Raw genomic sequence first — 13,348 nt, forward strand, 5'->3', positions numbered from 1 at the left:
TCAAAATCACACAGTGGAGATCTGTACATGTCTTCTTCATTTGGCTTATTCCCCGTTTCTCAGAGGTCACCGATGGCTCCGTGTTGTTTTTTCGGGCTGGGCCCAACCGGGCCCCATGGGCCAAGGCCTGGCCACCAGATGCTCGCTGGCAAGCTCCCTTCCTAGGTCTGGCTTCAGGAGGGGTCCGGGTTAGGGATGAGTTGTTGTCTCAAGTGAAGGAGTTCAAGTATCTCGGGGTCTTGTTCTCGAGTGAGGGTAGGGTGGAGCAGGAGATTGGCAGGTGGATTGGTGCAGCATCAGCAGTAATGGGGATGTTGTACCGGACCGTTGTGGTGAAGAGGGAGCTGAGCCGGAAGGCAAAGCTCTCAATTTACCCGTCAGTCTTGGTTCCAACCCTCACCTATGGTCATGAGCTTTGGGTAGTGACCGAAAGGGTGAGATGGTGGATACAAGTGGCTGAAATGAGTTTCCTCCGTAGGGTGTCTGGGCTCAGCCTTAGAGATAGGGTGAGGAGCTCGGACATCTGGAGGGAGCTCGGAGTGGAGCCAGTTGAGGTGGTTTGGACATCTGATTAGGACGCCTCCTGGGCGCCTTCCTTTGGAGGTTATCTGGGCACGGCCAACCGGGAGGAGACCCCGGGGTAGACCCAGAACTCGCTGGAGGGACTACATGTCCATTTTGGCCTGGGAATGCCTTGGGATTCCCCAGAAGGAGCTGGAGGGTTTTGCTGGGGAGAGGGTCATCTGGAGTGCCCTACTTAGCTTGCTGCCACCGTGACCCGACCCCGGAGAAGTGGCTGAAGATGAATGAATGAATGAATGAATGAATGAATGAATGAATGAATGAATGAATGAATGAATGAATGAATGTCCAATGGTTAATGTAATTTTCTTTTTCTTTAGCTATAATTTGGTTGGGCCAGATTGTGTGAGAGCTGTCCTGATGCCTTGCGCTGTTGGCTGAGCTGAGCCTCAGGACCAGCTGGCTGAGGGTACTCCTCTCTTTGTTCTCCTCTTGGTAATTGAGCGCTCTGTAATGGAAGGAGTTGGGGTCACTTGCTTTTAGGTATTTGTAGAATTTGATTGGTCTTTTTTGCATCTTAATTAACAGGGGAAAGTGGCCTAGTTCTGCTCGGCATCCATTGTTGGGCTTGTTCCTGTGTACTGTGAGAATGCTCTTGCAAATCTCAGTGTGCAGGGTTTTGATTGGGTGTTTGTCCCATTTTTCAAAGTCTTGATTTACAAGAGGACCCAACACTTCACTACCATATAGTAAAATAGGTTCAGTTATGGATTTGAATATTTTGAGCCATGTCCTAATAGGTACGTCTGTTTGAAGACTTTTTTTTATAGTATAGAAAGCCCTTCTTCTCTTGTCTCTGAGATAATTAATGGCAGGATTGAAATTTCCTGTAGAGGTATTTATTAGTAACAAATATGTGTAGCTGTGTGTGAATTCTATGTCAGTGGAGCCTAGTAAAAACCTATTTGGGTTTCCCTGACACCTGGGTCATTTCTGAAGACCGTAATTCTAGTTTTTTTTTCAGATGAACTGTCAGAGCCCAGGTCTGACAGAAGTTTTGCAGATGATCCAGTTGCTGTTGTAGTGCCTCTTTAGATGGAGCTAATAATATTAGATCATCTGCAAAAAGTAGGCATTTCATATCTGTGTCAGAGAGGGTGAGACCAGGGATATCTGATTGTTCTAGAGATTTTGCCAGTTCATCAATATAAATGTTTAAACAGGGTGGGGCTGAGACTGCAGCCTTATTTCACACCCCTACTTTGGGGGAAAACATCTGTTTCCATATTGGCAATTTTCACAGCACATTTATTATTTGTATACATTGTTTTAATTATGTCATATGTCCCCCCCCCCAACACATTTTTTTCACTTAATTTCAGGAACAGACCGTTATACCAAATTGAGTCAAATGCTTTTATGAAATCTACGAAGCAAGAGAAAATTTTGTTCTTGTTTTGGTGGACATTTTTATTAATGACGGTCTCTGTCTGTCTGTCTGTCTGTCTGTCTGTCTGTCTGTCTGTCTGTCTGTCTGTCTGTCTGTCTGTCTGTCTGTCGGTCTGTCTGTCTCTGTAGTTGCGTTCCAGATGTATGACCAGGACAGGGATGGCAAGATTTCCCGCACAGAGCTCCTACAGGTCTGTATATAGTGGCAATTCTGTTACTGTGCTAGCACATCTGTCACCATGGTAACACTGATTTAAAAACCACCCCTAGTCAGACGACCAAACTTTACATTTCTCAGGTTTTCTGTCACTGGTTGATCGTAAACTGTTGATTTAAAGTGTTGTTTATTTCTTGTTGAAATGTGGTTCAGTGATTTCCACTGTACCCTCGAATACATTTTGAACGTTGTCAAACAAGCAAACCGTCGGTTTAAAATGCAAACGTTATGTGAAACATCCATATCTGTGGACTGGCGTCCTCCATGCCGCCTCCTCATAGCCGAGCTGCACATTTATTGGGCCATTGCAAAGCCAGTTGTCATTCGGGCGCTGTGATTGGTCCACGGTGTTTGACTGACAGGTGTTGCGGGCGATGTTGGAGATGCAGGTGACTGAAGAGCAGCTGGAGAGTATTGCGGACCGGGCCATTCAAGAGGCAGACCTAGATAAAGATGATGCCATCTCCTTTGAGGAATTTAAGAAGGTAAACGGATTGACAGGTGGACGGACAGACGGACAGAGAGACGGACAGATGGACGGACAAGAAGTGGACAGAAAAATAGACAGCGGAAAGCTAGATGGACAGATTTCACACCTAACTGCCTAGGTTTGAGTGACGGTTCAAACACTGATTAGTATATTACGGTAGCAGATGAGTCCATTACCTCTCATTCTTACCAAGTTTGAGTTTGGTCTCACCAAGCGACACAGCGGCCTACAAACTGTCCTTATGTCACTTCACCACAAGTTCAATTTCCAGTAAAAGCCACGTGTCAGTCGACAGCCACGCTCCCTGTTTGAACAAGACACTGAACCCAATTAGTAATCTTGTGTTTGTGAAATGATCAAAATGACTTCAAATGCTACGCACCGTCAAGGCTAAACAACGCGGGGATCGCCGGTTCGAACCCCCGTGTTGCCTCCGGCTTGGTCGGGCGTCCCTACAGACACAATTGAACGTGTCTGTGGGTGGGAAGCCGGATGTGGGTTTGTGTCCTGGTCGCTGCACTAGCGCCTCCTCTGGTGGGTCGGGGCGCCTGTCCAGGGGGGGAGGGGGAACTGGGGGGGGGGGATAGCGTGATCCTCCCACGCGCTACGTCCCCTTGGTGAAACTCCTCACTGTCAGGTGAAAAGAGGCGGCTGGTGACTCCACATGTATGGGAGGAGGCACGTGGTAGTCTGCAGCCCTCCCGGGTCAGCAGAGGGGGTGGAGCAGAGTCCGGGACAGCTCGGAAGAGTGGGGGTAATTTGCCAAGTACAACTGGGGAGAAGAAAAACAGGGGGGAACCCCCCCCCAAAAAGTATTCAACAACTCTAAAAGTCTAAGTCAAGTTAAAGTATACACTGTTCTCAAGCTGACTTTTTGCAAGTACAACAAAAGAAGATAAAAGTACACTTAATCATTCACAGTTTTTAAGAGGAATACTGAAAACACATCACTGTAAAGTTTTTTCTAATAGGTAGTTTCATTATTAAAATAAGCACTTCTTTCGATAAAACAGACACGTGGCTGAGCACATTTGACATTATGTAACATCGTATAAAGTATTTGTGAAATGTTTTTTTGCACTCTTGTTAAATTTCTTGCATGTGTTTCCTTTACAGTCGCTTGAGAAAGTGAACATTGATCATAAGATGAGTATTCGCTTCCTGCGTTAGAAGGACGCGTCGGGTGTTCGAGCTGATGAACGCGAGGGCCGTCGTCCCCCCCCCCGACACCTCCCAGAGGAGGAGAAAGGAGGGGCCACCAAGGCGAGTGAAGGAAGAACAGCAGTGAAAGAGACAAAAGGACACAACACGTTGTTATGAGTAGGTCTGAGTGTACTGTACCTGGGAGGCACCGAGGATCAATTCAATTCAAATCCCCAAAACAAGATCCTGTTCTCTAGAGCAGTGGTTCTCAACCTTTTTGAGGTCCTGGACCCCCTGCGTATTTTTGATCTACCCTGAGGACCCCTCCACCTGATCTTGGGGGAGGGGGGTTGCAATTTGATAGAAGCAGTAGAAACTGCATTTTAAATTGCATTATAGCATTTATTCACTCTTTGGGGCAAAAATAAGAGCTTTCAGTTGTAACTTAGATATAGTTAACAAAACAGAATTCTTATGCAGTAACTTTCAGATATATGTAACAAAACAGAATTCTTATGCAGTAACTTTCAGATATATGTAACAAAACAGAATTCTTATGCAGTAACTTTCAGATATATGTAACAAAACAGAATATGTATTCAGTAACTTTCAGATATATGTAACAACAGAATTTTATGCAGTAACTTTTAACAATGCAAACGGGAGCGAGATCTCTTATTAAAATACAATAAATGACACTTGTGAAACAGATGTAATTAGAGAAAAAAGTCCTGTTACCCTTTATAGTTTAGGTAGATAAAGGTCTCAGTCACATCTGAGTAAAATAATCCTATTTCTATAAATGTCATAGGATCTTTTTTTAGAGATATTTTAGTTTCACGGACCCCTTGCAATTACACCACGGACCACTAGGGGTCCGCGGACCCCCGGTTGACAAACACTGCTCTAGATGACCGGCACCAAGACCTGGACTCAGTCTCACAAGCAAGTTCAACTTCACTGTCATGTGTGTTTACAATATAATGACACTCTTGTGCTGTGGCTCGCTCTGCCTTAACACAAAGAACACAAGGACACACCAGCCGATAAGAAAAAAAATGAATTCATACATTAAATACACAATAACACAACAATGTACGGTGCATATCACGAGAACGACCGGGATTTCATTCCTACCCCAAAACGAGTATGGGTGGTCAAAATGACCGCCGCGGATTTTAAACTCCGTATTCTGTCAGATTAATACCCAGTCAAGATATTAATGCGTTACATATGTTAGTGTGTCTGTTATGAAACTAGCTGACACCAAAATTAACACTTTAACATCTTTAATACTAATTCTAAACAATTTAAAATGGCCGCTGTCCAACACCTGTAAATACTGCAGCGCCTCGGTGGTAGTCATGGAGCGTCTGTAACCAGACATGTTGGACATCATCACACATCAAGTTTAGACTATTTCTCTCCACTGGAGGGCGCTAGTGTGTTTCTAGGACAGAGCAATGAACTTCACGGAGGAAATGACGCCACCAACACACGTCATAAATACTGACACGACGCGCACCATCACGCATAAATTACGAGACGGTCATGTTGACCGCTCGTGGTCGTTTTACGTAGATCTTATCGTAACTTTTTAGTGCGATTGATCTGAAACTAATTTTAATGCAAATATGTGCAGTTTGAGGAGAATTCATTGAACGGCAGGCCCGTATCTATTTTTCCACAAAGTCGTTAAACTTTGAGAATCCAAAGCGGTCATAATGACCGTCTTGGTCGTTCTAGTGATATTGGTGCGCCAGCTGTTCAGCAGCCTGACTGTCTGGGAAGAAGCTGGTACTGAGACGGGTGGTGTGTGACTTGATGCTCCGGTAGTGTTTTTTAGATGGAAGGAGCGAGAACAGGACATGAGCGGGGTGGCTGGTGTCCTTCATGATGTTTTGGGCTTTCCTTTTGCAGCGAGTGGTGTAAATATCATGAAGTTGTGGTAGTTCCATGCCAGTGATTTTTGCTGCTGTCTTTACAGTCCTTTCTGGCAGTCCTGAGCAGTCAGGCTGTCAAGCCACACTGTGATACAGCCTGTCAAGACACTCTCCATGGTACCGAGATACAAGTTCATAAGCGATCTGGTACTCGTACCAGAACTGTTGAGACGCCTCAGAAAATAGTCTCTGCTGTGCCTTCTTCAGGATGCAGTTGGTGTTGAGACCATGTGAGGGTGTCTGTGATGTGTCAACCGAGAAATCCAAAACTGTCCTCAATTTCAACAGATGACCCATTGATGCAAACAGGAAAGGGATTTCCTCTGGTCTTTCTAAAGTCAGGAATGATTTCTTTTGTCTTGTTGACATTTAGAGAGAGGTTGTTATCATGGCACCATGTGGTTAAATCTTCCACTTCCCTCCTATAGGCCCTCTCATCACTGTCACTTATCAGTCCGGTCACTGTGGTGTCATCCACGGTGACTGGACTGATAAGTGACAGAATTTTTTTAATTTTTTATTTAAGAACAAAAACAGATATACATATAAAACATTTATATACTAATCTATAGCCATATAATTATATAGAAGGATAGATGGACCAACCTCGGATCCAATGCGGATTCTGTCCTGGCCGTGGAACAACAGACCAACTCTTTACCCTTGCGGAAGTGCTGAGGGAGGCATGGGATTGTGACCAGCCAGTCTACATGTGTTTTGTGGACTTGGAGAAGGCTTATGGCCGTGTACCCCGGGGCATTCTGTGGGGGGTACTGCGGGAGTATGGGGTACCGGGGCAGTTGCTACAAGCCATATGGTCCTTGTATGACCAAAATGAGAGCTGTGTCCCATTCTCGGCATAAAGTCAAACACGTTTTCGGTGGGTGTCGGACCCTGGCAAGGTTGTCCCTTGTCTCCAATTCTGTTTGTGATATTCATGGACAGGATCTCAAGGAGCAGCCAAGGTGAGGAGTGTGTCCGTTTTGGGAACCTCAGAATTGCATCTCTGCTCTTAGCAGATGATGTGGTTTTGCTTTTGTTTTTACTTCATCAGAATGTGACCTCCAGCCTACACTGGAGCGGTTTGCAGCTGGGTGTGAAATGGACGGGATGAGAGTCAGCACCTCCATGTCCGAGGCCATGGTTCTCTACCGGAAAGTGGTGGATTGCCCCCTTCGGGTTGGGGGTGAGTTATTGCCGATGTAACACAGCATATTTCCGCCCGCTGCGGGATTCGGTCCGGGTTGTACTGCACCACGAGGCGACATCGCTAACCGCTCGACTAAAGGGGGCCGACCTCCTGGCGATTGGCCAGTGAGTCTTTTTGTAGGTTACAGTTGTCACCCTCTCCCGGAGGCGCGCCCTTGCGCTTCGTTATTCCCGCGCTCTGAAGAGACTTCTGAGGATCTGCATGATTCCGGACCCTTACGGATCCCACCGCTGCCACCAATGAGTTTAAGTATCTCGGGGTCTTCTTCACGAGTGAGGGTAGAACGGAGCGGGAGACTGACAGGTGGATTGGTGCAGCATCAGCAGTAATGTGGACGTTGTACCGGACCGTTGTGGTGAAGAGGGAGCTGAGCTGGAAGGCGAAGCTCTCAATTTACCAGTCAGTCTTCGTTCCAACCCTCACCTATGGTCTTGAGCTTTGGGTAGTGACTGAAAGGGTGAGGTCGCGGATACAAGCGGCTGCAATGAGTTTCCTCCGTAGGGTGTCTGGGCTCAGCCTTAGAGATAGGGTGAGGAGCTCGGACATCCGGAGGGCGCTCAGAGTAGAGCCGCTGCTCCTTTGCGTTGAAAGGTTCCGGTTGAGGTGGTTGGGGCATCTGATCAGGATGCCTCCTGGATGCCTTCCTTTGGAGGTTTTCCAGGCATGTCCAACTGGGAGGAGACCCCGGGGTAGACCCAGAACTCGCTGGCGGGACTACATGTCCAATCTGGCCTGAGAACACCTTGGGATCCCCCAGGAGGAGCTGGAGCGTTGCTGGGGAGAGGGTCGTCTGGAGTGCCCTACATAGCTTGCTGCCACCACGACACGACCCCGGAGAAGTGGCTGAAGATGAGATGAGATGAGATGAGATGGGCCAACCCACAGACAGGAAGCTAGACGGACAGACAGAAAGACAGAAAAATAGATAGAGATATAAAAAAACGAAGATATGCTTTTCAGTTATTTAAGAACTGCTAACGCACTACTTTGCTAACTTCCCGATTAAAATAAGATTTCGCATTACAACAGTGCCATTTTTGAAGAGCAAGAATCAGCAAGTCTGATTCATCAGACTGCTTGGCATGTAATGACAATACTGTGTGTGTGTGTGTGTGTGTGCGCGCGTGCATATGCACATGCAAGGCTGGATTAGTACCCCCAGGGGCCCCTGGGCACTGAGCCTCATACGCCCCCCCCCCAGATCCTCACACACACACACACACACACACACACACACCATGCCCACTCCACACTACCCATCCTAGCCTTAACCCCACCTTAATTGTTTTGAGCTTCCAGTCAAGCTGGCATGTCAAATCCACCAGACCATAATCACACCTGTTGGTCAGAGGCTGAATCAGCAGTCCAGCTGAGCAGGTACGCCTATACAGCTCAGTAGACCAAGTACTGCCATTCACTCGCACATCACAAGACAAGGAAACGATGGATGAAGTCATCCCGAGGCAGTGTATGACTCTAGACTATGGCAATACCACCCAAGCAGACAGCACACCAGTTATTAGTGACTGACTAGGAATAGGTTTACAACAACGCCATCCTAAGGTCATCACACAGCACAGCTGAATTCAGGTTTCAAAATTATGCTCACTAAGTGAGCCAGGCAACTTCACACAGAACTGCAAAAACCAACATATGATAATGATCTTAACAAACCAAGTCCAACACAATATGGCAGCATCACACCACAGTGATGCAGTACACGTTATGCAAAGAGCCTATCAAATAAACTCGTCCACACAATACACAGCAACACACAATCACAACAAGTAATGCTGCTCGGTGCACAGGCAGAATAATCAGATGGTTCTTACCTTTAGAAGTTCTTCTTTCTTGACTTTCTTTGCAAAGTGCAACCGACGGTAGACGTTTCCAGGCTAGCGCTACTGCTAGCTAGCTTGACACCCTCCATCCGAATGCCCTCTTCTTCACTTTGTTTAGCTTTTTTGGAAAAGCTACTCATTAGCAGGACTTTTCATTATTATTATTGTGGCCGCTTCTTTAACTTCCCTTCTTTTCTTTCTTTTGGCAGCCCTGCTGGGCTTTCGGTTAACACTGTCCATTTTCTGTTGCTTGGCAGTTTTTCCCGCACACTTTTCACTGATCCAACCCGGATCGGGTCAACATTTGTTCCATTGTTTTTGTGCTTGACTTGGCTTAAGAAAATCTGATCTTGACCTGTGCTCTGTAAGCCGCCTGCTCTCTATGCCCACCCACCTTGACCGGTAGCCAATCTACACAGTGTATTGCCGCTTGCCTGCCAGTCACCACCCCTCTGTCACATGAACATTGTAGTGGTTTGCCAGAGCAGTTTGCCCGGGGTACTAGGGGCCCATGGCCTAACTTCTAAAATTACACATTTATCAATTTTGTTAAGAAATAAAAAAGAGTGCATTGACATTTGTACAATAGTACATTATTATGTTGATTGAATTTATTTTATGTGTTGTTTTGTTTGCCAATAAAGCCCCTAACTAAGACATAATGTAGCTACATGTGTGTGTTCTAGAGACGTGTTACTCTGACAGGGCTTCTTACTGTAGGCAGTCTACTGTGTATCACAGGAAGGTGAATCAGTTCATCTGGACACAACGTTTATTGACAGAAACGTTTCCTCACTCATCTAATTGACCTCTTCAGTCTCAACTGACTGCAGGTACCCCCTACCCTTATAAACAATACAGTGGCATAACGACCCAAACGACCCCGTTGATCATTGGTTTGGGTCGTCATGCCACTGTATTGTTTATAAGGGTGGGGATACCTGCAGTCAGTCGAGACTGTAGTTGTGTGATGAAACGTTGCTCTCTATAAACGTTGTGTCCAGATGAACTGATTCACCTTTCTTTGATTTTCTTACCTGGATTATTGAGCATGCATAGAGTGTTTACTGTATATTTATTTCCCTTTACAGGAACCTCTCAAGCCTGCCGCATTCTGAACTAATACCACATTGTGTGTGCATCCATAGAATCAGGGAAATTGTTATTTTTTTAAAAAAAGCAACCTTTTCCAATGAGGTGGGGGTCATGGGGTCTGGGTAGGGGTGGTGGGCGTCATGAGGTCTAGGTAGGAGTGGTGGGAATCATGGTAGGGGTGGTGGGGGTCATGGGGTCTGGGTAGGGGTGGTGGGCGTCATGGGTGTAATGATCTGTGCCCTCTGGCTATGTTAACTTATAACATTAATGAAGCAAGGACGACTTCTCTCGTGCTGGGTGTTTATTCACCGACCGGATTCCAACTGACGTTGTTACGTACATCACGTGACTTTGTTGTGGCGCTACGGAAAGCCGTAAGGGACATTAGCAAATCAAATATTACTAGCAAATATTACATCTCCCTTTTTCTGAAAAGTGCTGCTTTCTCTGCAGAGATATAGACCACGTTGAGCACGTTTATAAGCGAATACAATCTTAATAAGAAAGAATATGAAAGTGGAACTCTTATATAACTGGACTGCAACAAAGTAGTGTAAAACATTTCCTTCACTGTCTAAATGTGACACCGTAATAACATTTCATCTTTTTTTCCATTTCATTACTGGTAACTGCAAACAGCAGGTAGGTACACAAGGTAAGTGAACGCTGTAAATATTTCTTTTCAAAACATAGCAGGTATAGTACAGGTTGGTGTAAAATTCTCTTTTTTTTAACATTCATAAGTCAAGGATTTGTCTTGGTTTGATCGTGCGACCTGACCTCGTGGTGTAACCAGGCTGTGTGTCTGGTTGTCGCTGATTGTTCGTGTCTGGAGGTTCAGCATGCTCTTGCTGATGGGCTTGTGTGTTGTTGTTAGCGCTGGTAACAGTCTGCTGTGAAGTGTGTGTGTGTGTAGTGTGAGTGCTCACTCTGCTTTGTCGCAGGTGTTGACGGTTGCGTTGGTAGATCTGACCTTCTTTGGTTTGGATGTGGTAGCTCCTGTCTGTGTTCGCTGGTCTTTCCACAGTTGCAGGTCTCCAGGATCCATCCTCCTGCCGGAAGCGGATTGGTGTGCCTGCGGGCAGGTGGGGCAGAGGTTTGGCTGTTCGGTTGTAGTATGCCTGCTGGCGCTGTTGACATACCTCTCTCCTTTTGTGAACATCCTCCTGACTGGCGATCTGTGGCTGCAGGTGTTTTGCTGTTGATGGGAGAATGGACCGCAGCCTCCGACTCATCAGTAGCTGTGCCGGTGATTTCAGGTTGTCCACCGGTGTGTTGCGATACTCCAGCAAGCTCATGTAGGGGTCTTTGTTCTCAGCTTTGGCTTTGTCCAGGATGCGTTTGGCCGTCTGGACAGTCTTCTCGGAGAGGCCGTTGCTCTGTGGGTAGTGGGGGCTTGTGGTGGTGTGTGAGAAACCCCATGTCTGTGAGAAGTTGCGGAACTCACCAGAGCTGTAGCACGGACCGTTGTCGCTGATGATAGTCTCGGGGATTCCGTGTCGAGCCATTGCTGCTTTCAGCTTCATGATGACGGCAGATGAGGTGCAGCTGTAAAGTCTTTCTAGCTCGAAGAATCTGGAGTAGTAGTCCACAGTGACTATGAAGTCCTGTGAGTTCCATGTGAATAGGTCTGTGCCTATCACTTGCCACGGCCGCTCGGGTATGGCGTGTGACATCATTGGTTCCTTTGCATTTGCGCTGCGCCGTTCTTGGCATATGCTGCAGTCTGCTACCGCATCCTCGATCTGTTTCCCCATGCCAGGCCAGAACAGTAAGTCTCTTGCTCGGCATTTGCTTTTTTCCACGCCAAGGTGGCTGGCATGGATGCGCTGTATCATGTCCTTGCGAAGCTTTTGGGGGACAATGATTCTCTCACCTTTGAACAGGATACCGTCCATTTCTGAGATTTCTGCTCTGTGGTTCCAGTATTCCTGGATGCTGGGCGGGCACTTTTTCTTTGTGTCTGGCCAGCCAGTGAGTGTGGCTCGTCTGAGTGCGGTGAGCTGTGGATCTTGCGCTGTTTCCTGCTTGATTTCTGTGAGTCTTGTGTCGCTCACAGGGATGTTGCTGAGGACTGTGTGCACTTGGGCCTCCATCCCTTCCTGTAGGTCACTGTCGTGGTGTTCTATTGACTTGCGTGACAGTGTGTCGGCCACCGGTATGTCCTTACCGGGGCGGTGGATGATTTGGATGTCGTATTTTTGGAGCGCCAGGATCATCCGTTGCAGCCGGGGTGGTGCTGCTGCCAGTGGCTTTTTTAGTATTGCCTCCAGAGGCTTGTGGTCTGACTCCACAATCACTTTTCGTCCATACATGTACTCGTGGAACCTCTTGCAGCCGAAGACCACAGCGTAGAGCTCCTTCTCTATCTGTGCGTAGTTTTCTTCAGTGCTGTTGAGTGACTTGGACGCATAGGCAATTGGTTTGCCATCTTGGAGCATGACAGCCCCAAGGCCACTTTTGGATGCATCCACTTGGAGTCGCAGCTCTTTCTGCGGGTCGAAATATGAGAGTACTGGACCTGGGTGCTGTGTAATGAGATTCTTCATCTCTTGGAACGCCTTGTCGTGGACTGCATCCCACACAAACTCACTGTCCTGTTTCAGAAGCTGTCTGAGGGGTGAGTTTATCTGTGAGAGGTGTGGAGCAAATCTGGCGAGGTAGTTGATCATGCCGAGGACTGTCTCCAGCTCTGCTTTGTTCTGTGGGGGTTGCATGTCCTTGACCGCCTTCACCTTGTGTGGGTCTGGTTTGATGCCTTCGTGTGAGAGCGTGTGGCCGAAGTAGCTTACCTCGGACACGCATATGTGACACTTGTCGGGGTTGAGCCGCACCCCTCGCTCCCTTGTGCGCTTCAGCATCGCTCTGAGACGCTGGTCATGTTCCTCTTTAGTCTTGCCGAACACTAGTATGTCGTCCACTATGGCCGTCACACCGTCCAATCCTTCATATGTTTCATCCACGCGTCTCTGGAACTCGTCTTGAGCGGACACGATTCCGAATGGCAGTCTGAGGAAACGATACCTGCCAAACACTGTGTTAAATGTCGTCAACATTGAGGATTCAGTGCTCAGTTTGATGGCCCAATAGCCTGACCGCGCGTCTAACACGCTAAAGTACTCAGCTCCAGCGAGCTTTGTGGTGGCGTCCTCCAGCGTGGGGAGGGGATAGTGAGGTCGTTGTATCACTTTGTTAAGAGCTCTGGGGTCTAAACACACTCTAAGTTTGCCTGTCTTTGGCTTCTCAACAATGACGAGTGCGTTCACCCATTCTGTGGGTTCTGTTACCTTACAGATTATGCCGCCTTTCTCCATGCTGTCAAGCTCGTCCCTCAGTTTGCTGCGTAGGGCGATGGGGATTCTGCGTGGCGGGCAGACGACCGGCGTTGCATCTGGTGTGACGCGGAAGGTGCACTCGCCTGGGAACTCTCCTATTCCC

General features: G+C 47.3%; 1 protein-coding gene across 1 annotated transcript; it reads left to right on the forward strand.

Annotated features, from left to right (window-relative positions):
• The first annotated feature begins 1,288 nt into the window (after positions 1–1,288).
• Positions 1,289–4,369, forward strand: chp2 (calcineurin-like EF-hand protein 2). The gene is made up of 4 exons (XM_056282923.1): positions 1,289–1,322; positions 2,101–2,162; positions 2,551–2,673; positions 3,795–4,369. The coding sequence occupies exons 1-4, from the start codon at positions 1,289–1,291 to the stop codon at positions 3,846–3,848; spliced, it is 273 nt and encodes a 90-aa protein (XP_056138898.1). The 3' UTR covers positions 3,849–4,369.
• Positions 4,370–13,348: the final 8,979 nt, after the last annotated feature.

Source organism: Lampris incognitus, chromosome 7 (assembly GCF_029633865.1).
Source record: "Lampris incognitus isolate fLamInc1 chromosome 7, fLamInc1.hap2, whole genome shotgun sequence".
In the NCBI taxonomy this organism is placed as follows: Eukaryota; Metazoa; Chordata; class Actinopteri; order Lampriformes; family Lampridae; genus Lampris; species Lampris incognitus.